General features: G+C 42.2%; 1 protein-coding gene across 1 annotated transcript in view; it reads right to left on the reverse strand.

Annotated features, from left to right (window-relative positions):
- ncanb (neurocan b) overlaps nt 1-26272 on the reverse strand; it is a 137987-nt gene that overhangs the window by 79766 nt on the left and 31949 nt on the right. Inside the window, 8 exon segments of the mRNA XM_051077077.1 lie at nt 854-1673; nt 1675-1724; nt 2811-3104; nt 6508-6635; nt 8726-8900; nt 13274-13442; nt 13540-13769; nt 25197-25279. Of these exon segments, the coding sequence (XP_050933034.1) occupies nt 854-1673; nt 1675-1724; nt 2811-3104; nt 6508-6635; nt 8726-8900; nt 13274-13442; nt 13540-13769; nt 25197-25269 (1939 nt within the window). The 5' untranslated portion in view covers nt 25270-25279.

Consider the following 26272-nt stretch of genomic DNA (forward strand, 5'->3'; position numbering starts at 1 on the left):
GGTGACCTTTTCTAACCTCAGGGGCGTTGTACTGCACCATTCCTGAGGGTAATTCGCTCTGCTGTGGATGTTACCTGTCTGACAGGGCCCTCCGGGCTCTTCAGTGCTCACACATGCAGCACACACAGACACTAACACATTGAGAATAACAATGGGCCCCTGTATTTGTCAGGCCTCCTCACACTCCCTCAGAGCATTACTTTCTGTGTCTCAGCACAGAGTCTTTAAACTTCAATCCATGTCTGGTCAAGTTACATTGTTTTTCTCATCAGTTTAATTTATTCCCCACAGCTAATACCAGTCTATCTTTGACTCCTAAAAATAAACTGGAATTTGTGATGCAGGTCTGCTTTCCTCTGAACAAACAATACATATGTGAGCTAACCTTTTATAGAATCACAACGGATTAAAATTCAAGCTTAGCTGTTACTCTTTCTGACAGCCTGTACTGTAAACAAAGCACTCTGTCAGTAAATATGAGAATGAAGGCAGAACAGTCTCCACTCCAGCACGTTTTACATTACTGTATGTGGTATGCCCCTTTTGTTTGTTTGCAATTACTGTTTAATTAAATTTACAGCAATACTTCAAATTGCCCTGCGGAGGAATATATTATAGCATACTCAGGGGAAAAGAAGAGAGAGGAGAAATGGAGAGGCAGAGACAGTTGAAAAAGCATGACATAAACACATCCTATATTTACCAGCGACATTTGAATGCACCACGCCTCCATTTGGAAGGAGACAGCTTGAATTCCCCCTTGTTCCCATTTCAATTTCACAGTCAGTTATTTGTTTTAAAGGTTAAAGGTGAACCCTAAAGACGCGCAAACAGAATCAATATGGGCTCTTACCGTTAACAGTGGACAGACGGTTGTCAGCAGATGTGCTGGAGGCTCGCTCCCCTGGCTGGGTGCTGGTCTCGCTTTGCCCTGTGTTTTGGACTGCAGGTACTAATCGAATCAATGGCATCACCTCTTTCTCCTGCTCAGACAGACCTTCCGCTGTACCCTGTATTCCGCTGGTAGGAGCCCTAAATGGAAAACTACCACTCTTGTGCTCTGTGATTGCATTGTCCACACTTCCCTTGTTTCTGCTGGCTTTAGGGATACTCAGGTTTCCACTGGATGCTTCACTCTGCGTCTGGTTCTCTCCTGCTTTTTCCTCAGGTGCTGAAAGTCCCTTCTCTGCCTCTTCACCCTCCTCATCTCCAGTCCAGTACCTAAAGGGTCTCATAAGAGTGTTTACAAACTCAGCCAACACACTGTTGCCGGCCTGGGGCTGGGGAGTGGAAGAAGCTATGGAGGATAATGTTGGGGTGTCAGATCCAAAATAGCCGCCATCCTCTTCCTCATGGGCAGAGCCTCCGTGATTCTCCAGGCTCTCAAGGTCAGAGAGGCCCAAGGTGTTGCTGCTCTTTGGGCCATCAGTCTCCTCCTGGCTGAGCTGGCTGCTTCTAGAGCCATCCTGTCCTTCTTTCCAACCCTCCTCAGGCCTTAAGTGAATGACTATGTGCTCGTCAGAGATCTCAGAGGAGTTGTTGATTCCAGCAATGGAGTGCAATCCTGCTTTGTCCAAGTCAACCAGGCCGGTCCAGGTGGAAGTCTTGGGGAAGGGGGCGCTGTGCTGGGCTTCAGTGACTGAGGAGATAGCCTGAGCTGCTGGCTCGGCAGGTCTGATGTAAAACCTGTGCCTCTGCAGCCTGGACCCCCGCTGGCTGGTGGGCTGCAACACACGAGAGTCGCATTTCACCACAAGCAACTGTGCTGTTTTCCACTTGACCTGCTTTATCTGCTGCTGCATATCACGGCACTTGACCTCACTTTCCCTAACTCCTATTGCACGAAAACCTGCTATTGCTATCAAAACAAGATTAAATTCAAAGCGTGCTCCACGATTGTGGGCTGACAAAGTTACACATGGCTGATTTTTTGACTACAAAATCTACACATGAGCAAACATTGTGTTCGTGTCATATTAATGAGACTGTATTGATAATATTATTTACACAGAACAAATCTATGTTATCAAATAAAACATTAACATTTTTATCTACTTGTAGCCATCTGAAAGACATAATTTGTTTTAAATAACAACATAAATGTGCATACAACATTGTTGGCACAATGAAGAGGTTCATCTGTCAGCTGCTGACAGATACACTGCTGCTCTGCTCTCATGCTGTTCTTGTTTACATAAAATGATTGGGTTATGCAGTTGTTTCACTTCGATGAAAATTTCATAAGCTGCCATTGTGAAAGATGAAAATGTCATCATTTCTTTTTTCATCTTTGGAAATATCATTTTCAAATATTAATCTGTAGTCCGCTACAATCAATCCAAACCGGACAAACAAAAACAAGCTCTAGATATCATAGCTTTGAGTACAAAATACACATTATAAGTGAACTGACTGGTGTGATGTAGAGTCAGTCCAATGTGAAGATGAAACTAACTTATTCTTGTCTCTGTTGGTACATGATAAAAGGACAAGGTCAAACACAGTCACTGCAAACCTCAGCTGGACTTATTCATGCCTCCCTCTCTCTATTTCTCTCCCTTTCAACCTTTCTCTCTCTCTCTCTCTGAGGCTTCACCACACATAACATACAAGCCCTCAAATCCACCAGGGGGGATGAAAATGTCACACAGTCTCTTCACAACTACTTCACGTGTGACATAAACATCTCGTGCTAATTAAAAACCAGAATGGAAAGCGAGTCCCCAGATCCTACCCTCCCCACAAGTCGTTGCCATGGCAATTACCAAAATGATGGTGCATAATGTTTATCACCACAGAGCTCACGGTACCTCGGTAGCAGTAGGCGTCGAACAGGGCCGTGGTGTCAGGGAAGCCAGTGCGGTTGGGGTTGTTGTAGACGGTCCGCACCCCAGGCTCATCCCCGCCGCAGTTCTTCCGCGGGACGTTGATGGGGTAGCGGACGCTTCCATCCGCCAGCCAGCCGGGGTCACACTGGTCCAGGCCGGCCTGCCAGGCCAGGTAGAGCTGCCCAACGGTAGCCAGCTGGGCTCCCAGGGAGTGGCAGTGGGTGGAGGCTGTGGCCAGGCTCAGCTTCTCTGGTACGGTGGAGTGGAAGACCTCGCCTGGGAGGAGGAGGAGGAGGAGGGAGAGGTGAGATAAGGAGCTCAGTTTGGTGCGTCACAGATGCCTGAAGGCATTTTAGCCCTCAGACTGTGATCATCTTTGTTAAGTTAGCTGATGATTATAGATTTTTGAGAGTTGGTCTTGCTGTTCTTTTGGCTGTACAAAGTGATAGTTACATTTGGTCTACATCTGTTTTTTGGTGTGTGTGTGTTTCTAGATGAGTCTGTCAGCATTTTCCTTTCACTTCAAAAGCAATAAGTTCTAGCCATCTTCTCTTTATCCTCTGTCAAAGCAATAAGGTGGAAACTTGAAGCAGAGGGATGAAAGAAAAGTTTTACTTAAGAATGCACTTTATTTTTTGCTTAAAATAATAAAAAAACATCAGTAATTCAAAGTAGAGACTATATAAAGGCAGTTCTTTGAATTCAAAGCATTTGCAAACAGGGATCTAAGAGAAAGACAAGTACACAGAAGTGACTGAAGAAGAAGAAGGAAGGAGCAGCTGAAAGAAAGGTAGAGGTGATGTGGATAAAATAGTGATGCGAAAATAGGGCTTTAGCGAGAGACTGGGAGAGCTCAGGACGACCACTATGTCTGCACAGCACAAATAAAATTATATGATCAGATGATCCACTCAGTGTGTGATCAAAAATATATGAGCTGGAGGAGTGGACAGTGTGAATGAGGAGTAAAGAACAGAAGAACAAGACTGATATGAGGATCCTGGAGCTTTATGCTGGAGAGTGAAAAAAGTTGTATTTCTGATTTATTGAAGTGAGATGGAAAGGGGAAAGGTGAGGGGTGAAAATGCGAACAAAATGAAAGGAGAAAGAAGCAGAATGGGATTATGTAAGGAGTGATGTTTCAGAGGAGATGCTGGAAGATGCCTGAAATATTTATTGGAAGGGTGGTGAAGGGAGTTTTCTGAATCTGACTACATCAAAAACTTCTGACACAGTAAACCAAACCACACTGAAAGATATGCAGAAACAGAGAATTTTAAATTCAACCAAGGTCTTTTGCAGTACACAGCTATTTATTATACAACTAGGTTTATTAATTAAGCTTTAAGTTGTTACTTTTCCAGAATAAGAGCAAAAACACCTGCTATGTACCAGTTAGTAATTTTAGTTTGATTGAAGACAATTATCTGCTGCTTGTTTCAATCAGGTTGATAATTTCACTGAACAATAATGTAAGCTGCTGGATATAAAGTCTAGAGGTGGTCATGTAATCTTCTCAGCTCAGCATCTCAGCCACATACAGGGTGTCACTTTTACAACTGTTATGCTTAATGACAACTGTGGTGGCACAACCTCAGAACAGAGCACAAAAAGTGACCCAGATAAACTAACCCCTGTAGTGGGTATGATTGTGCTGTTTAAAAAAAAAAAAAAAACATTCTGTGCTTATGATTGTGCTTTGGGATACGCAGAACGTGAACAAAGTATCACCTAATTTCAGTCGGTCAAGTCATGGGGGATAAATTATAATATGAGTGTAGATATTTGGCACCTTGGCTCTGGCCTCGTCACTCCTCGTGAAGAAACACCAAGCTCAGCACAGCAGGGAGTGGGAAGTGATGGTCATAATTTTCTCCCAAGGGAACTTAAACTCTTAGTCTACAGGTGAATGCTGGGTTGGAGTGGCTTATGAAAGGGCAAACAAAACCATGAGTACAGCACTGATTGCTAAAGTACACTTCCATAATGACTAGGGTGCATTGTGAGAAGGGTACATCATGTGTGGTAGTAGGATACTATAGTTGACCGTTTTATGAATATCAAATAGCTGCAGTTGGAGTATTAAAAGCCAAGCTCCAGTTGCTGGTGCCATTAACCTTGAATTAAGGATGCAACTGATTATTATTTTCTTTATTGATTAATCTGCCAAATTCTGTCTGTCTATATCTATGTCAGAGAATTGTTTAAAAATGCCAAATCACAGTTTCCCAGAGCCCAAGAAGACACATTCAAATTGCTTTGTTTGCCAACGGTCCAAAACCCAAATTACATTCAATCTGCTATTATAAAGGACAAGTAAAGGCAGCAAATTCTCTCAATTAAGACTGGAACCAGAAAATGTTTAGCATCTTGGTTTGGAAAATGACTGTGATTATCAAAATAGTTGACAATTAATTTTCTTTTTCCCTTGGTGCATATGCAGTTTACAACAACAGTGGTGGCAGATTAACTGCACAAAATTCATGAAAATTATTGAAATAGATTTTTTTTTCACAGAGAAGAAAAAAACCGACTCTAGTTAATAAGGTAATTAAGATTTACTCCATGAGTTGGTTGAAAACTCCATCTCCAGGGCTTTTCTGTGTGGAGTTTGCATGTTTTCCCTGTGCCTGTGTGGGTTCTCTCCGAGTACTCCATCCCACAGTCCAAAGACATGCAGCCTAACCCTAACCCTAATCCCATCTTAGGTTAATTGGTGATTCTAAATTACCTGTAGGTGTGAATGTGGATGTGAATGGTTGTTTGTCTATATGTGTTGGCCCCTGCGATGGACTGGCGATCCGTACAGGGTGAACCCTGCCTCTTGCCCAATGACAGCTGGGATAGGCTCCAGCCCACCCACGACCCTTAACGGATTAGCTGTATAGATAATAGATGGATGGATGGAAGACCTTAAATTGGTAATTGATGGCTACATACTGAACATGACATCTTGCTAAAAGAGTATATATGCTATGTTATGCCCTTAACCTTGGAAATAAAGCTGTTTTGGGTTATTATGGTATGTATAAAGCTTTTTAGCCAGATATGGTAACGGGTCAGGTAATTTATAGCTTGCATTACAGCAAACTGTTAAAATACAGTGTTTAATCCATTCCTTAAACTTTTGTGCTTTTGTGTTTTCAGCTAACAAAGACATAAACCTCCAAACTCTGTATATATCAAGTATCACTTAAATTACAGCCCCATGCATGTTGCTTCAGCATGTGGAGAAATCAAGAACTTGACAGGCGTGCTGTGTATAGCTATGGTTGATAATCTATGACTGAACAATCACTATTCAGGGTAAGGGTTTAATGCGTAGGCAAATATGAGTCAGTGACTTGAAATCAAAGTCAAAGACGTTTTGTCCACCTGCTCCAGGTCTCTGCCACCTCTGTCTGCGGCACTGCAAATCAAACAGTAAAGTTTTAGGATAACACTACTGACCCACTTAGCTCGTGCCCGCAGGAGGTTGTAACATGACAGCTGGACCCAATATTGTCTCCCTCTCTCCTTTCACTTCCATGAGCTCTCCTCCCCTTCCTCTCCCCCTGCCCTCTTCCTTTGTGTGCTAACCAAGTATTAAGTCTTGGTCACAGCATTCCTGAACACCCACAGCTTAGTGGGCACATGCACGACTGAACCCAAATTTATGGTCGACGCTCCTGACTCCTACCTTGAAGCTGCTTAGCAAAGCAGTAAACATCAAACAGCTCATCAGGAGACCTATTGCCGTAGTTACGGACTCCAGGTGAGTCCTCGCGATCGCCATAGCAACCGGGCCGAGGCGACTGGATGGGATACCTGCGGAGAAAACCAGGAGACGAGGACAGAGACAGAGGGAGATTAATATAGCCTGGCCATGAAAAAAGCAGCCACAGACAATCCTGGCTCCCCGGGGATGAGTCTGTGTTCACACGCATACAAAATAAGATGAAAACTGAACTACACTTTTATCATCTCCTCCCCTGAATACAACGAGTTTAAGCATATCTTCCTCTCAGAGATTACCCAAATATATTTCCCAAAGAATAAAATAAACACATAAATATCCCCTCTGAGACTGGCTGTGAGGTACATACATGCCACAACAACCTCAGGACAACAACTGGAAAGCACTTCTATAGATACAGTATCTTGTTTCTTTTAATTATTCTGCCCTCAGTGTCAGTTTCGCAGAATAATTACCCAACTGTTTTACTTTAAATTGTTTGTGTGTCTAATGCTCTGGCAACGTCACTGTACCAATAATGCTAGAGTGAGAGAGACAGAGAAAGAGAGGGAGGGAGGTGGAGGTTGGAAGTCAAGGAGAGGTTAAAAGAATCAGGAATTCCTTCAGTGGCTTGGTGTGCCTGTGGGGCTGAGAAAACAGCGATCTATATTCAGGCTCCAACTGTGCAATTATTCCTCGAGAACATTGATTCCAGCAGCACCAGGGCACAGGCAAAGAGGCTGATTAAAAGATTGCGCTAGGCATACAGGGACTTATGAAGTACTAGGAAAAGACACACACACACACACACACACACAAATACAGGTCAAGTTTAAATGACACACATGCCTATACACAACCATAAACCTGCAGTGTTTTTCTGATACAGCAACCTGCTTTCATCAGAGCATAAAAAGAGAACTTAGTCTTGTAGTGTCTTTGGCCTCAGTCTCTTTCTTTCTGCTTGGTGGCTGATGGAGTGACGTCTGATGTCTATATTTTTTTTCCCACCATATTAATTGGACACTTTCCTTCTGGCTGATGTGCAGTCGAAGCCTCTTGGATTTGGACCAATTAGATAGCTCCCGAGCGAAAACAACAGGAGCATAGGATGGAGGGAGAGAGAGAGAGAGAGAGAGAGAAATAGGGAAGGAAGCTACGCCGCAGGTAGATCGTGAAAAACTGTCGGGAAGACAACAGTCAGTCTGCTTGGCTACCGGTGCAACAGCGATTTGAAATTAAAATGTAGATATGGAGAGAACACTGTTGAGAGACGAGCTCTGGCTGGTAATGTTAAGAGGGACTTAATGGAAGGTGGCAAGCTGAAGCACGCGCGGCAGCCTGACAGACAGCTCAGAGGGAGCAGATGTATTTAACTGTGTTTCTAGTGTGCAAACAAGCAATTAAGTCCAATTATTCTGCACATATTTTGTGTTAATAAAAACTCCAAAAAGATCAAACTGACTTTCACGCTGTCATTCTTCCACAAGGTTCATCAAGATTTTTGTTTTTGTTCTGAAACAACTGGATAGAGATTTTAAAATAGCAAACTGGTGCAGCAAAACATGACCTGTAAGCAAACCTTGACACTTACAGCTCAAGACTGTTAATAACCTGTTTAGTCCAGGATATTCAGATAAAGTTGTCATGTCTGGGAAAATTGATGTCTATAGATTAAGCACTGCTCTGCATCTAGACTTTAAATATTTCTCTTGTTTCAACCATCAAGATACAACAGAAGCATCTTCCAGCATTTGAGAAATTCAAAAATATCGATTCAACTATTAGACCAGAAACATTGGTGAGTACTGCATGTATTAGAGGAAGTGCTTTTATCATTCAAAGAGGTGCTTATTACTTTGTTCATAATACCCATAACTCATGGTTAGCTGCATTTTATTTGTTGCTAGTTGAGCAGGGGGTTAATTAGTCATCTTCTTCATTGTTTTTTTTTTTCTTCTGTACACTTGTTACTTTGCTGAAATATCACTCCTGATGATGCCATTTACTGCGATCATGAGGACTGTTATAATGCTGACAGTATGAATGACTCATTCACATCACTCAAGTAACCACAGTGACAGTGAAGTGTGTCCTCTTCAGAGTTGTTCTAACAGCCACAAACTTAAACCTGGGCTTTTGAAACACCTGCTGTGCATGTACTCAGAGCTGAAAACCTTACCGGACAGTCTGGTCAGACAACCAGCCAGCATCGCAGTTGTCATAGCCATCAGCGAAGGTAGCCTGTAGCTGGCCTGGCGTTGCCATGACTGCTGAGTTCTCCATGCACACCCTCTTGGCGTCGGTGAAGGACAGGGCATAGCGGTCATGAGGGGCTCGGTAGTGAAATACCACGCCTGGAGGAGAGGGGTAGAAAGTGTGATAACAAGTTGGAAGGATGCTCTGGACAGCAAGTGCATGAATTTATGACCTGCAACCTTCGGGTTACAGAAATATTTATGAAGCACATCCTTGAGCCATTAAAACATGAACATGTACACACTCTCAGACACTTAAACACAAAGCCCTCTAGACATCCTCATCATGTACTGACACTGTTTCATCTGTGCAGGAGGAAACAACAGCACTCAGGTTCGGCAAACCTGCGTATGTGAGTCTCATTTGCATCAGCGAGTCGGTCGCCTTATCATTGGAGAAAAGAGATGTTGCCCTTGGATACAGTGTATGACAGACAGTGGTGATGTTTATTTTACTGCTTTAACAGTACACACACAATGTCATCCTGCTGCACTCCGCCTGCCTCCGCACTCATGATGGGAAAGACAAAGAAGGCAGACATAAACAGAGAAAGATACACTGTATTCAAGGAGATGCACGTATTGAACCACTGTGACAGAGAAAGAGGGTGAGAAGTAGACAGGAATACAAGCAATGGAGGTTAAAAAAAAATTGGGAATAGACAAAGAGAGAAAAGAATGAGACACAATTCCCTGAGCTGTGAAAGGAGCATATATTCCACTTAAATGGGAATGGAATAGCTTCAGAAGTGTCCATCTAACGTTCCCTCACCTCCCACCCCTGCCCGCCATTCAGGCAGTCCTGCTTCCCAGAGGAGCATCCGCTGACATAAAAGCCAGTGGGCGTCTGGCTACTAACACGGCTCCTTTATCTTCACTGGCTTTGTCTGGGAGAGTGACAGAGATTCCTGTGAGATGGAGACCTGTGTAGCAATTTGAGCATTAGCACTTTGGGCTATGGGCGCAGAAAGCAAGCAGGGCCTTGTGTGTTTGTGGGACACACACACAGATATAGACACAGTTCCCACAACCCCACCAGTCCATCCAGAACATTGGTCTTATTCTCATGGAAATGTGGAGCAGAAATCTTCTCTGTTTTGTTCCTTCTCTCTTCCCCTAATTTCTCAGTTTCCATCCTTTCTCCTTTGTGGCCTTGGGATCTTGTCCAAACAGAGATGCTATAGCTTGCTGGCTAATACGTACACTGGAGAGACAAATGGGTTTCCTCTCAGTATGGGAAACCCAGGCCCATTCCACAGGAGGGTTGAATACCCAGTATTTCATCCCTCTATTTTTACCCTCTGCATCTTCACACATCGCCACACAGTCTCCAGGGAGGAGAACAGGAAGGCACCATTTGTGACTGTATGATGCCCTCATTGTAGCACTGTTGAGCGGTTGGTGTCCCTTGGCTCTTAGCATTATTGCTTATTTCTCAGTACCCTACACTGTATTAAAATATACACAGCTAAATTAGATTAATGTGCTCCAACACACAGAGGTGCAGTATGGTGATTTTGGGGAAATGACTTTCAACTATAGAAATCCCTCTGTATGCTAGGATGTCAAATCATGGAGAGCTCAAAACAGTGATAGAGCAACATTTTAGGAAAATATGTTTGCTTGCTTTCTTGCTGTTAGAGTTAGATGAGAAGGTCAATACCCCTCAATATGTATATACAATAAATATGACGATTAGCTTAGCTTAGCATAAAGATTGGAAAAGGGAAAACATCTAGTAAGGCTTTATCCAAATGCCTACACACACCTCTGGAACTCATTAAGTACCATGTTATATGTCTTTTGTTTAAATCATACAAAAACCAAAGCGTAAATATCCCCTGATTCAAGTTCCTATGCGAACCCAACCATGCTAAATCTAATAATCTGTAACAAGCTGTAAATTCATATTTACAGGAATGAGAGTGGTATTAATCTGCTCATGTAACTCTCGGCAAGAAAGTAAATATGTCAAAACATAGTTTTTGTAGAGTTTGTAGAGTCTGAACCAGGTAGCACTGACGCTGTTCTTGATGCTTGCAGTGTTGCAGCTTTAAGTATGTGCCTATACAATATAAAACAATGCTAAAAGTCTGCTACATCCCAGAGGTTGCATGAACAATTACAGTAGCTTTTCACTATGCCCAGTGCTGATTTACTATCTATTGTCCTCACACCAGTTAATGGTGGGCAGCCATATCTCACCACAGACAATGGCTGACACACACAATCAATGGCACCGTGTTCTTTCTCTTGGCACATATTGACCAGTCAATATGTGCCAAGAGAAAGACAAAGCAGAGCGAGAGTAAGACAGAGGCAGTGGGGGAGAAATTAAAAAAAGAGATGGCAGGAGAGGAAGGGCATCTCATCGGGGCTTAGATACACACAACTGAGTCTATGAGAGGAGCAGTGTTGATTAATATGATATTGATATAGCTGAGCAGTATCAATACCTGCTAATTAATACGTTAAGCACTTGGTAGAATTAGTGTGAAGACGGCTGTGGTCTGCCATGTAGCGTGACTGCCAATTAAGACTAAGCCCTGGAGATGGCTACTCCTCGCTGGCTACATAATTGGTTTCTCTCTGAAGGAGTGGTTTTCATAGCGTGTTAATCGATTGGCCAAGAGGGAGAGGACGCAGGGTCTCCCAAGCGTAGTGACAGGGGTCTTGCTTACTAAAGGTAAAGTGTAAACTGTTCTCATACACACAGGCATGCTTCCACATATCCACATATGAGCTGGCAATGGAGTGGAAGCTATCTGTGTTACTCTCAGTGACAGATGATGCAGCCATTGTAGCGTGCTGTGTCTGGGTAAAAGAATAAGGCAACTGGGCTTTTAGAGATGATGTTCACAACATTAGCATGGATTTGTGGCAAGCGGCAGCATAGTGTACAGTGGCTAATGCATTGTGCGATTCCCTGTGGTCATTATGATAATAGCTTATCATTAAAAATAGTGAGTGACCTGGAAAGAATCTGATGATAGCTCTGCAGCTAAAATACTCTGACACAGTAATTATGGTTCTAGTACAGTGAACTACCTCCAGGTAGTCTGGTAATTCCACAAATACTGGTGTCCTGGATACAGATAATGCAGTAAATGGGTGGTCCATTTAGTTAAGCCACTGAGAGCCATACAAAGCTCCCGGAGTAACACCATTTGACAATACCATACACTGCTGGCTTCCTACCTTATTGGTTTCATTAGACTTTCAGTGCATGAACAGCACCTGAGTGGCACCAGGTCAATGATGTTTAATGTGTTCTAGTTCCCTAACCTTTTCCCCATCATCATACATTCTACACGGACTGTAAACAGCCCTGGCTGTAATGGCTGTATCAGCCTGACATGGAAAACAGGGTCATTATTATTCGTAGTGGCAGACCTTGAGAGCAATGGGGGAGCTGTACACAATGAAAGAGTGGAGTGTTGATTCACTCATACAATAATTTGTGTAGGTAAAAACATGCATAATGCCTAGAATGACACAAATGGTGTTAATTACTGGTTAATTCTGATTACTATAGTCACGATACCAGGAGTACTTTCGGCTTTCTCTCTTATTCTCTCTCTATTCCAATTATGCTTTATGGTGGTGACCATCAACAGTTACGGCAAGGCACTAACTTTGATATTATTAAAATTAATAAAGGAGGCAAGGTTAAACTTCCATTGACTAAGCACTTTGTTCAGTGTTTGTTGTTTTTAAATGTGCTCTATAAATAAATTCATGTGACTTGAATTAACTATTAACACATCTTGGTCATGTCCCTTGGCAACATTTTTCAAAGGTTTGGTTAGCAATAGGTACCTCACCAAGAAATATTTAAATTCCTCTTTTTAAATTGACTGGAAGAAATGAGTGTTTGGTAATAACAGTTGGTTTGTAGTTTGGTTTTAATTTCAACAATATCTTTTCTGGTACATGGTCACAGCTATGTTGGTTTATTTTCAAATGTACAGAGGTACCTCACCCTGTATGTGAGGTTTTAACTTCTGCAGGTACTTATTTTATTTGATGCTAATTGCTGCTCCTGAACTTTAATATTTAATAAAACCTTTAATTACTTGAGTACAGGCTAACTTTTTGTTGCCTTCTCTCAATCAGTTACTTAAACATTAGATTCATAAGCTATCAAATTACTTGATAAAACTGACCAACAGCTCCTGGTAGGCTAGCGAGCTTACTGGCTTGCAGTAGCTAGCTACCTACCGAAAGTTGGTAGCACGTTACCTTAAAATGTGAACCAGGTATATATATATCATTTCTTGAGATAAATAACATTACATCACATTAGATGAAATGTGAAATGTTTTAATTCCTTAAGTTTATACAGTACCATGTTCATCACAGTGCACAAGACTAGCATACAGCTAGGTGTGCCCTAGCATGAATATCCCACTCTAAATGTGATCTAAATTCAAAATGGCTGCCCTACAGGAAAAAGTCTACATGTTATTCACCTGTAACCTCCAGGGGGACTGTGTCCTGCTCATCATTGATGCCCACCACAACTTCACAGCGGTACAGACCAGAGTCACTGGAACGTAGCCCAGTCAGAGCAAGACTAGCGTTATAGCGGTTGACGTTGTAACCAGGCAGCGTTACACGACCCTGGAAGGCCTTCTTCACCTGAGAGAGGAGGGGAGGGAAAAGGAATGATGACAATGAGTGAAACAAACAACAAACACACCACTGAGATAGACTAAGTTCTGATCCTTGACCATACCTTGACCACATTGTCTTTGGCCACCAGGACAGACTGTTCCTTCTGCAGGCCGTCGGAGCCTCTTTGGCCCCACACCTTGGTCCACTTGATCCTGGGGGGCTCATGGGATGAACTGGCACTGGGACGAAGGGTGAAGAGGCACGGGAGGAGAACGGTTTTGGACAGCTCCTCGCTTATGGTCTGGTGGGTCACTTTCCGCATATTCACCACAGTGTCAGCATTGGTTATGTCTGAGGAGAGGAGAGGAGAGGAGAGGAGAGGATAATCAATGCCGTCTTGTAAATGAAGCCACAGGACGTTTTTTCTCATTACGTTAAAAAGACGTTAGTTAATTGCTTCTTGTAGAAAAAACATGTGCTTTCCTTCCAGGTTCTTTTGTTCCATCACATCCTCCTGGTTGTGGAGTAAAATGGAAAGAAAAGAGGCTCACTGTGACTCTCTGATTATTGGTCATTGATCCAGCAGGCCATTTCTGTGCTACCTGAGCAGTGGGAGGCAGGGCTATATAGAGGGAAGATATCAAAAGTCCTTTCAAATGCCATACATCAAACCTGGATATGCATTATGGGATCAATATCAACCACCTCTATGCAACTCAAAGCAACACCACCATCACCACAGAGATACAGAAATTACTTTCATCAAAACAAGCAATGACAGGGAAAGGGTATCATTATAAGAAGTTCTGAGTGCAGTGCATTCAGAGGAGCTCTGATATTAGCTGTTTTGTTCAGCAAAATCCTGCATTGTTCCACTGCGTTTTTCACTGTTGTCTTATCTCCCGACCAGTGTGAAACTCATTTTGCACTGGTAGAGTCATATCATACCTTATTATTATACTCTAATCCTGTGTCACCTTGCTTGAAAAGACAGAGGTGGCTCATTTACATTGCAGAGGGAAATGTGAATTCCACTCTTACAAAACAATAACACAGGTTATCATGTCTGCGCTCTATCTGTATATGTTTATCCATTGTGCATGGTGAGTGAATGAGGTTTACCTGTAAAGCCTTAACCCTCATCTGACTCTTTTCTGGCTCCCTTATCAGTCTCTGTTCCTGTTCTTGTTACTACTGTCACTATGTCTAATCTAATTTGCCCCAAAGCTCAGCGTCAGTACATGCATTCTCAATCAGCTTGCCACTTCTTAGCCACGTTAATGTCAGTGTCAGTTGTTATGTTAGAGCTCTATCAATGAAGGGGAGGAAATCTAATGTCAAGAGGTAAAAAAAAAAAAAATTAAGTGAAGCAACAAAGAGAACGAAGAGAAGACAAAGCAGAAAATAAAAGAATGGAAGAACAGAAAAAAAGCACTGCCAAGGTGGATTGAACAGAGAGTGGGGTTGAACGGTGGAGAAAATGAGCCTATTGATTTCTTTTCATTAGTGTCAGTTTCCACTGCACACTTTTGCTGTGTCCTGCTCCACTCCTGTTTGATTGGATGCATGTTAAAGTGCTACACGCTACAGGGGTGGCCCCTCCTGCCTCTAATTAAATGGCAGATTGGTGGAACAGTGTTTTTCCAGCGGTCACAGGCGCACCGCCGCGTGTGTCGCTCACCCTGTCCTGTCCCTTGCCCTCTCTGTCCCTCCCTCTGCTCTGTCATTTTTCTCCCCATCTCCTGCCATTCTCTTCTCCCTCCTCCTCTCCTGCATTTTGACCACTTGCCAGCTTTCAGATGAGCATTTCAACTCAGCTCTTCTCATCCAACTATTTTTCATCTTAGTTTTGTTTTTATCTTCAGCCTATATATATATATAGATATACTGTACGTTTGTTTTAATTTCAGGATATGATTTTTCCCTCAGCCACTTCATGATTCAGACTCACTTTGAATAACTTGCCTCATATTTGACTGTCACTAAATTTTGCCAACAAGAGTGTACGGGCTGTGTTTGTGTGTGTGTGTGTGTGTCTGTGTGTGTGAACACCCTGGAATGCACTCTCAAGTGAAAACATCTCATCTCTCATTTGCTATTCGTGGGGCTCAGAATGCACACCCTCCCCACACACATATAAACACACCTACTCACACACACATACAGCTTTGAAGCCACCATTTTTCATTCCTTACTGGATGGTTAATGTGCCTTTGAACACACACAAATAGCAGATGCGTGAATAGCTGTCATTGCTCATTCCTGCAGCCGTTATGCCTTTGCAGTTGCTGAAGCTAAGAGGCTGAGTGCCTTTCCCTGATAGCTTAACATCAACCCTCCTATCATCACGTAAACACACATAAATACCCACTTCTCTGCTTCTCCCACTGACATCGTCTTAGACAAGCGCTACTTGTCTAACTCCCTCACAAACTGATCAGTGCTGCTCCGCATGGCTGCATCAAACAGGATTTGTGTTCTGAAATGGCCTCTCGTTTCACACTTGAGAGGAGTTCAGCCCGTCGAGTGAGGTGACCTGTGAAACAAAATGCACGAGGCTTTCAAAGGCAGAGGGATAGGAGGAGAATAGAGGAGAGGTGAGGAATAAATAAGCAAAGCAGTGTGGGTCGCTAATAATAACCACCTTGACCAAGACCAGTGTTTCTGACAATTATTTTAAAATTATCTTTGTGGGATAGTTTTTGGGGAACACTCTTGTTCCTTCTCTGGTGGAAAATTAGAGGAGAAGCTTGTTACCACCCTCATAACTCTCCATGAAATATAAGGCAACATTCAGCAGCCAGTTAGCTTAGCTTACCGCAAAGGTTGAAAACAAGGGGAAACAACTACTCAACCTACTGCCTGAAGGTAACAAAAGCCACCTACTAGCAAAGCTAGTACTAATCAATATGCTATATCTATGTTAGATACTTTAACATTTTTGGAAATACACGTTCGCTTTCTTGCTGAGCTACATGACACATTAGTCTAATTTCTGTCTGTTGGAAACTACAACCAAGAGATTGTTAGCTTAGCACAGAGAAAGGAAGCAAGGGGAACAAAGCTAGCCTAGGTCTGTCTCAATTCTAAATGTCGAGCACCTCTAAAACCACAACTTGTCATTTCCACACTTTTTATTTTTCAGTGTTTATGCTAAGCTAAGCTAAGCTAAGCGGATGCTGGTCAAAGTTTTATATCTATCCTACAGACATGATAGTGGGGATGTTCTTCTCACCTGACTGTAAGAAAGAAAGCAATAAGCATACTTTCCAATATGTCAAACTTGCTTAATATTCATCATAGACTACATGTTAACAGCAAAGAATCATTAATTGTTTTAATTATTTTAATTTAGAATTTTATCTAAATCTAGAATTTTGTCAGAGCAGATGCAATTTTCTCTTATATCTCACTGCATCCACATAATTTATTTTATCAACAAAAACACTGCAAATACCTCAGTGACTACAGTGACTTTTTGTGAGTTACACAACATCGTCAACCACAAAATGGCCTCTGAATAGTTTGTGGTCAGCATAGGAATGTGCTCCATGACAGGAGTAAGTGTAGAGGAAAACTCATTCACTTTTTTTACTTATTTTACACAATTTGTTTTACTTGATAGCAGCAGCGATGTACTTTTTTTTCCACACTGACATAAGAAAAAAACTGACACTACGCAAAAAATGAACAAACCCAATTGACTCAAGCACAACGCAGTGCAGGAGTGTGAGTGGTGGAGGGGGCAAGCAATGAAAACACATAAACAAAATATGGAAGTGGAAAAAGCTGGAGGTATGTGTAATAGGGAAATTGGAGTGATGCGATGTGGAAAAGGAGTCAAGAGGATGTGTTGGAAAAAGTTGCGATGTACTGATGTATTTCAGGAGGAGGTGTGTGTTACAACTGACAAGGTTACACATTCATGCTTACACACACACACGCAAACTCACTCAAAAACACACATCTTTCACAAGAGGCTATCAGACTCCACTCCCTGCTGTCACTCTCTTTGCTTTATCCCCCTTGAGGACCTGGCACTCATCTTTGTTTACCACACACTCATGCATGTGCCCCTCCCTCTCCAACACACAACATAGACGCTCACGGAGTAACGTGCAGCCCTAGAAGACAATCAAACTGCAATTTCTCAAACACCTTGCCGGGAGCTTGCTTGGAACAAAAACAGGCAAATTTATTCCTCAGCTAAAAGGCATCAATAATGTTTAATCTGCTTGCCAGTTTCTAGCCAGGTTCCACCTGAGTGAGCACCGTTTAGGTAACATTTCGCTACTTATTTTGCCAATAGCAAGACCGTGCCACAAATGAAGCCAATCAAGCTTCACAATCACTATCTCATTCACATTCTCACTCCCTCTTTCACTCTCTCTGTCCACTTTATTTGGACAAATGTTTACCTTTGTTTCCCAGCTGGTGCTGCAATTTGCACGACTAAATCACATGAAATCAATTGCAGATTCCCTCCTTGAGAAGCCGAAATTACATTGTGAAGGAGACCAGGTTAAAAAAAAAAACATCACTCTCACTCTGTCATGGTAATGAATGTAAACTAGTGAGGGCCACCGATGCCATTGCTATATCAAATCTGCATTTAGATGGAAATGTTATCACAAGCAAACCCCCCACAAGACTGCCGTTTGTTTGGATATCTACCTGTGTTTCATATTGCTCTTTGTCACCCTTTTTTCTGTACAAGTCTCACCTGGATGTTGGGTGATAAAAAAAAGGGAGGGGTGGTGGTGGTGGGGGGCATACTGAAGCTGAATGTCAATAAGAAGAAAAGTGCTGAAAAAGAGCATGTGTGCTCAGTAAAACTCCTTCATCGGAAAACGTCAGACTGTAAAGTCCAAGCCTCTTTGTTAAATGTTAACAGGCGGATCTTTTATTGACCCCGTCTGGTATCTTTGCCTGTCACTTATGAACGTTGAGAAGAGCATGGTGTGAGAGGACACATGCTCCAGCTCCTCCTGGAAGCTCCACCTCCAGCAGCTTACAGATACAGCTCAGATTTTCTTATTTCCTTTCTGCTGGTTCACAGTGGCATCTACGTGATCGTCACCGTTGGCCCATCTGTCTTCACTTTAGAGGTGCTCTCGAATTATTAAACACAGTCGGCAAGCCTTTATGTGGCTGGCACAGAGCTGCACACAGACACAGGGTGGGCGGTAATGGCATTTTCACTGTAATAGGAACACAATTGGGAACATCTTTCCTTGTTCTCTCCCTCACTTTCTTATTCTTCCTCTCTCTCTCTCTTTCCAAGGTGCCTGCAGTGGCTCTTTCAGTGATAAAGGCCCCTTTGTCTTCAATTTGCCCACATCAAACCCGTCAGCCTGTCAGTCAAGAGCTACCGGGACTGATGGACTGCATCCTCTCTTGTCATCCCTGCTCCACTCCTGTTGCCTGCGTGTCAGCTGATTATTTGTTTGTGTAAGTGTGTGTATGTTTGTGCACAAGTCTGTGTGGGTCATAAATCATGACAGATGAGCTGTCTGACAGAGGCCTGCTGTTATTAGTTGATCACTGTGTTAAGAAGCGACAGCTGATACAACATAACTGGAATACAGGAGGTTCAGGTCAAACTGTTTTTGTAGTTCTCAGGGTTGGGTTTTTATCTACAACATAATGGACATTAATGCACAAAGCCAGTGTATAAAAAGGCTTTTAAAAGAACTTCATGGTAATGCTTTTAACAGGCATATAATTTCCTAATAACCTACTAGAAAGTTTCCTGGAGAGGAATATGTCATTTGGTAATAAGTATAGAGAAAAAGAGGCAATGTTCTGAGACAGATAATTTATTTTATATTTAGGTCTTTTGGTTGTTAAGCACTTGTTTATTTCCAGAGATAGGTCCTCAAAAGAACTGCATCAGTTACATGAAAACTTTACTTTTACTTTTGTATGTTTGGCTGACTATCTGAACAAACTCTAAAATTACTCTTATGCTAACAATAAATTAGAATGGAGACAAAACACTGCCTCCATTTTCCCTATAATAAGTATCAAATTACATTGTCCTTTCCCAGGACTGATGGAAGAAGTACTTGTACACTTTAGTTAAAGGTGCTATATGTACATTTTTTGCTGCACAGTCAACATTAGCACTAACAGCTGTTTGCTTAATAGTCAAGGAGAAAGGTTGCGAGTTCAGCATCAAACATCACTCCTTTACTCGCTAAGAGCTGTCTCCAGCCATGGAAAACAATGCCAGTGTTAAGTCCTGTTTTGCTTCGGTTTCACTTCTCTTCTTTCAGTGAAGTTAACCTGCTAACTAGCTATCCCCGTTATATAAGTATTAGCCACAAAAATAAAAAGGAAGTATAAAAACTGCAGTATTCATTATGCAGAATCGACCTTTTGAGTGTTATACTATGTTTCTGAATCATTATCATTGATGCATGAAGTATTTTAATGTTGCAGCTACAGAGGTGGAGCCACTTTGATCAATCGGTTCTCTGTTCTTTGAGCCTGCACAGTAACTAGTAACTACTGCTGTCAAATAAATGAAACAGAGTTAAACTATTATATTTCCCTCTAAAATGTGGTGGAGTTAGTATGTGGTAGTAAATTCAAGTACAGTACATGAATAAATGTATATAGTTAACCTTCCACCACTGCTTTCCTGGGACCTTACACTGAATTAACAGTTAAATATTGTAACAGCTTCTTTCTAAGTTAGTACATCTTACAAGGAAATACAACAAATCAAAGACGGAATGATGTGCCTGTGGAAATACTATAAACACAGGAAAAAAACAAAACAAAGAGAAGTTAAGTGAAACTTTTGAGAATGGGTAGGAAGAAGCTGAATCATTTTTATCTCCTGATATGAATAAAACATCTCAAGGACAGCAGCGGCAAATGTGGGTTTGTTTGAGCGAGGGGATGGTCTGACAAAACTGCTTGCTGCCTTTATTGTTTTGCAGCGGGATGTAGAGAAACGTATCCTTTTAACAAGACCTTGGGTGATGCACAAAGACAAACGGAGAAAACAAGGGATGTAGAGAAAAAAACATGAAAAGATTGGTGGCTGCTCTTAAACGCTGATATGTTATTGTTGAGGAAGAGAGAGAGGGATAGAAAAGATGCTGAAGCTGAGACTGGCCCAACCAAGCCCAAAAATGATAACCATGGCAACAGAGGCACCACAAATGGAAAAAGGGGGAAGGAGCTTCTGATCAGGGCAGAAAACACACACACACACACACACATTTAACTATGTGCTTTGGGGGTGGCCTCTTCAAAGAACAGATCTGAGGCTATGTACTGTATAATGTAAATTGAATGAAGGGGGGACTGGATTCCTCCTTCTTTTTCCACTGTGTTTGATCAGTGGTCTGTGTTTCACTGCAGTGCAGACGCCTTTCCCCTACAGGAAGTACACAAGTACACACGCTCTCAAATATGCAAAGACGCAGGCAGATAAAGACACAAAGTTACACACACACACACAGATGTACACACAGTCCACACCAAGTTACTGAAGTTTCGTGTGTGTGTGTGTGTGTGTGTTGCCTGTCTAAGCACAGCGGGTCTGTGAGGCGGACACCATGCAGGTTTGGAAATGATGTCTCCATGCTGACATTCTCTTGCATGAGATCTTATCCCCAAAAACATCCCTCCAACTCCCACCTGTCTCCCCCGCCACTCCTTCCCTCTACTCCTCCTCCTCTCACCCCCCCGATGTTTTCTATTGCGCTCTATTTCTCCTCTCCATACCTTCCTGTCTTTCCTCGTCTTTTCCTTCCTCCCTGACTCCTCTCTTACTCATCTCCTCCTCCAATATTTTCCATTGTCAGCGTTACATCCCCCAAATTTTTATCACGCTCTCCGTTATTCTCACTTTAACAGTAAAACAAGACTAAAACAAAAGTAAATGTAATGTACAGTGCGCTGTAAAAACTGTACAGACGTTAGCTAGCAATGGATGCACAAACTGTGTGTGGTTGTGTGAGTGGGAGCCCCCCCCCCCCAGCTCAGCCTCTGACTAATTCTCTCTTTTCCCTCTGTACGTTTATGACGCCCGTTCACAAAGCACCCAGACGTGCAAATTTTCTAAGACATTTTTAACTCGCATTGGTTTTGTATGCGAGTTGAATCAATTTCTGCTACCCTGGGTGAATTTGCATCTTATCACATTTTTCCATTAACTCTGTACGCAATCACGCAGCTTCTTTGTCTGTATACATAACTACAGTTAAGTGGCGCAAGGTGACGCAAAGTTTGCCAATGTTAATTTTTTGTGGAATATGAGAGAATCACTTTGCAAGGCAATGTGGGATTCCAGGCAGTTCAGTGATGTGAAAATAGAAGAGTTGGAAAGTTTCTTGCAGGTGGGAAAGGAAATTTACCTGCAGCCTTTACCTGCAGTGGATCAATGTCTGTGAATGAGAGAGTCATTACTGTAGCCTTTAGGATCCCTCTGTTGAAAATAAGTGCTACTTGGCACAAAGTCACACACACATCCAGAATACTCTAAACTAAATCTCAGGTGCCAAAATTAACACTGACACTTTGCCTCTACTTATTACTCCTCGGTCTCCCATCTTCTAATTTGCTGTATAGGTATATTTCCCAATTCCCCAATTCCCCAAACACTTACTCTATACTCTAATCATCCCTTCAAACCTTTTCTGATCCACACTGCCTCCTCTTGCCTCCTTGTCTCCTTGCAACAAATATTAACCATCTCACTGCAGCTCTTTCTCAGAGTCTGAGCTGACTTCCAACCAGGCCATGTCAGGCTTCACAGGAACTCCCTGGAGGCTGCTGCCGTGACTAATTCTGCACCTTCTGAAGCATAATGATACATTTATCTCGTGTGGCACGCGGCCAACATTTGAAATTCATAAGTGCACATAGGAGCGCTTGTACAGAAGTGCAGGCACGCTCGCACAATCATCAACACGTACACACATCCTTGCAAAAGCCTCAACCCCTAATCTGTTCCTCTCCTCCTCCTCCTCCTCCTCCCACCCTCTTTTCCAATCTCTGGGCTGTCAAGCAAAGTGTCATGGGGTGAGGTTTAGTGCCAACCCTCCCTGTGGTCCTCAACCTCCCGTCGACTATTTCTAGAGTCACTCAGCCGCGAAAAAAAAGTGCAAAATGCAGGAAAGGAAAGAAAGAAAGCAAAAACAGTAGATGTTAATGCCCTCAAAACTAAAACTACAACTCCTCCAGAGCAGAGGCAGGGAGTGTCTATTTGCATGACATATACACTCTGAAAGGCACATGTGAGTGTGTTTTTTAGGCTCCTCTGAGATGCTGTGTGTGTGTATGTATGTGTGTGTGGGTTAAAGTGCCCACTGCTCTGTGAATTGGCTGCATAAACTACCTGGCAGATGTAACCTGAGGGTTTCCACATAAACATATACCCACATAGAGAAAGACAGAGGAGTTGGCTGCATTTTCATCATCTCTGACTGTGAATCTGAGCCCTGAGTCACAGAGAGGCCCCGGTGCCAAGTCCGTAGACTTTTTTCTTTTTAATTTTTTTTTTTTTTTTACCTCCACAGAAGGCAGAAACAATACAATACAGAGCGGAGCAGACGGTCGGGGAGGCCACTGAGAGCGATGAGGGGGCGTACAGTCTGTCCTGCATACGCACAAACACATGCAGATACACACAGATACACAGCAAGGGAGTACAAGGAGAGTATACAGAGGGCAAAGACGGACTGAGGGATATGAATGCTTGTGCTGTGTGCTCCTCCCCACAGAGCTCTGTGGAATAGACAGATAAAACTTCCAAACAGGCAGTTAGGGAGGCTGTAGAGCAACCAGACCAGACGTACAGATAGACAAATGACTCAGAGTTACCATAGGTTTCTGGGTAAGTAAGTTTTTGACAATGAGGTTTTCTTTTCTTTATGCCCTAGAATGTGTTTCTCCATCACACTTGCCTTCTCTCAGTGAAGGGTTTAAAAAAGTCAGTAAAACCAGATATGCAAACAAATGTAAAATGTCAAATCTCTCTCCAGAGTTTGGGTAAGTTGCTGACATATAATGAGAGGATTAAGATTCTAAACTCTAGCTTTTCAGCCGAATCAAAGCGAATTTTAATGAGCTCGGCAAATATTAGAAATAAATATCTTGGAGATTTAACAAAATATCAAAACTGTTTCCCTCTCACGGAATTGGTTGAGAGGATGAACGTGAAGCTTTGGAGATCTCAGCTTTGTTTTTCTTCTTTACATCTCATCTGTTCGCCTCTTCTTGCAAGTGCTGTTGGGGTAATTATGAGCAGATGAAACAGGAGGAATAAGTGGGCTGCTAGCTCAGCTGCGAATGACTGTGTTCAAGGTATGCACACTGTTACAGAGAGAAATGGACAGACTGACAAAGGCAATGTCAGTGTGACCAAGTCTAACACGTAAAGGAACAGGCGCTTTATTCCCACGACACAACGGACCGCTGCTGTGAGCTACGAATCACAAATTGTGACCATTCATTCGTAGAGATTAGGTGAGACATTCATTTTGCTGCCCCTCGTGGTTTCTCACTTATGAATGCTGTTTTGTTTTCTACAATTTGGCAACAAATTTAGAAAAATTGAGGTTAAAAGTCCTGAAAACCTATTTTGTCGATCAGCTTCTCCCTGTGAATGACGGACTCCGACATGAAAATGCAATTTTCTGCCAAAGTTAGAAGAGGGCAATGCTGGTTAGTGCTCTAGAGAGATTTCTGTGTTTATGTTTTTCTCACAGGTTTCCTCACTGATTTATGCTTCCAATGTACCAATTAAAGCTCAACACCATCTGAATCTGCTAATGTTACTAGGGTCACAAGTTGATCACACTACACCTACACACTGATGAAGCAAACAAACTGAGTTTTTGAGTGTTATGTTGTGTGTTTTGCCTAACTTATTTGTCTTATTTGTTCATGATTTTTAATGTTATTAGATTTGCAACAATTCAAGTGTTGCACTCAATAAGCTAATCTGCAGAAAATTAATCAGCAACTATTGGTTATTATTTTTTTAAAGTTATTTTTGAACTAAAATGCCAAACATTTGACAGCTCCAGGTTCTCTAATGTGAGAATTTGCTGTTTTCCATGTCTTCCATTACAAATAAAGTAAGACATTCTTCTTTATAAATCTTCTTTCTTGGAGTTTCTTGAAGTCTCAGAAAAGGTGAAGAGAACTTTTTATTTAAATATAAACTCCTTAATGTTATAGAAAAAACATCTCTTTGAGATTCAGATTACACAAACAGGAACCTGAGATTTGAATTACTGTAAACAAATGCAGTAAGTTTAAGTAAGTTTTTACGTTTTTTCTTACCTCAGGCACTCAGTGTGCAGAGCATGATGATTGCTTGCTGTTTGGCTTCCTGGTGTTGATGTGGGTTTTACTTATCTTTGATTGGAAGGACATGCTTGATTACACATCTCTCTGCCCCTCATCTAGTCCCTCTGCCTCCCCCTGTGTGCTCTACAACCAGGGTCTTATGACAGTAAGTGGATCCAAACTGACGGCACTGACCTATGAAGGATTATACTGTATGTATGGTGTTTTGAATTTTTAAATGTGCAGGAGGGTTTCACAAGTTGCAAATGTGCAATTTGGAATTTAATTACAGATTTTCATTTCATTCCTACTACTAATAATGATAACTATGAGTCACGTGGCAGAGTAACTGTACATAGGACAGTCTGACACATCAGAGGTAATTTGCTGGAAATGTACAGTTATGCTCTGTGCACTGTGGGTGAGGTGACGGGGACTGCCTCCAGTTTAATGAGGACTCACCACAGCCCGCAGTCAGAAGCAGAAGGAGGGCCAGCAGGGGCTGCAGTCCACACACAGGCAGTACGCCCTGCATCCTGCTGCACCTGGAGACAGAGACAAAGAGAGAGGGAGGGAGTGTGAGTACAATTGTCCTTGTGAGAATCCTCTGTTACACACTGTATAGCTGGATGAGTCATTGGTAGTAATTCCTTTTCATGGGATTTTTTCCCCCTTTTTTCTCAATGAGGGGCCTTAGGATAGAGGGTTGTCAATTCATTCTTCACTTTAATTCACTGTTTCACAATATGGGTGTGATGAAGTCCTTGGAAGCCCTTTGAGACTGTGATTAAGGGCTTTTGAGGGCTATACAAATAAACTTGACATGATGTGACCATCGCGTTTAATCTTTTTCAAGTATAATAAAGAAATATGGTATTATCTTTTCACTTCACAATACCTCACAGACAAGTATTGTCCCATATGAAATTTAAAAGGCTTCGTTCAATGATTGTCCTTACAAATTTATTTCTATTCGGGGTCACAGGGTGGTTAAACCTACCCCAGCATGCACCAGGGAAAGAAAACCAGACTGGCTGTACTAAGAATGGCAACTTTCCCAGGGTGTTTCACAGACACAGATGCTCAGTTTATACTCATGCTCTCAAAAACCACCTGGCTTGAAATCTACGCCAACATGAAGCCAATAGTATGAAACACTGAGCCACTAACGTCAAAGTTCTACCAATGCTAAGATAGTTAAAATAGCTTTGATTAAAGCACAGTCATTGTTAGCAGGTTTACAAAATCTTGGGTAAAAAAAAAAAACAAACCTCTGCCTACAGTTTGTTTACCTTCTAAATAAAGGCATATTTGTTGACGTATGATGTGGGATTAACAGAGAGGACCAACTCAGCCGTGTGTAGAAAAACAACACTGCACAAGAGGGAGAGATACTGTTGCATCTGAACAACAGAAACAGTCAAATAAGAGCACTAGAGCCAAATCTAACATGATGGACCTCTAGGCTCCCTTGTTGCACACGACATGCTGAAAAACCCCTCCGAACAGAAAAATATCAAAGCAACATCAATGCTGTC

The sequence above is a fragment of the Lates calcarifer genome, linkage group LG17, assembly GCF_001640805.2.
Source record: "Lates calcarifer isolate ASB-BC8 linkage group LG17, TLL_Latcal_v3, whole genome shotgun sequence".
In the NCBI taxonomy this organism is placed as follows: domain Eukaryota; kingdom Metazoa; phylum Chordata; class Actinopteri; family Centropomidae; genus Lates; species Lates calcarifer.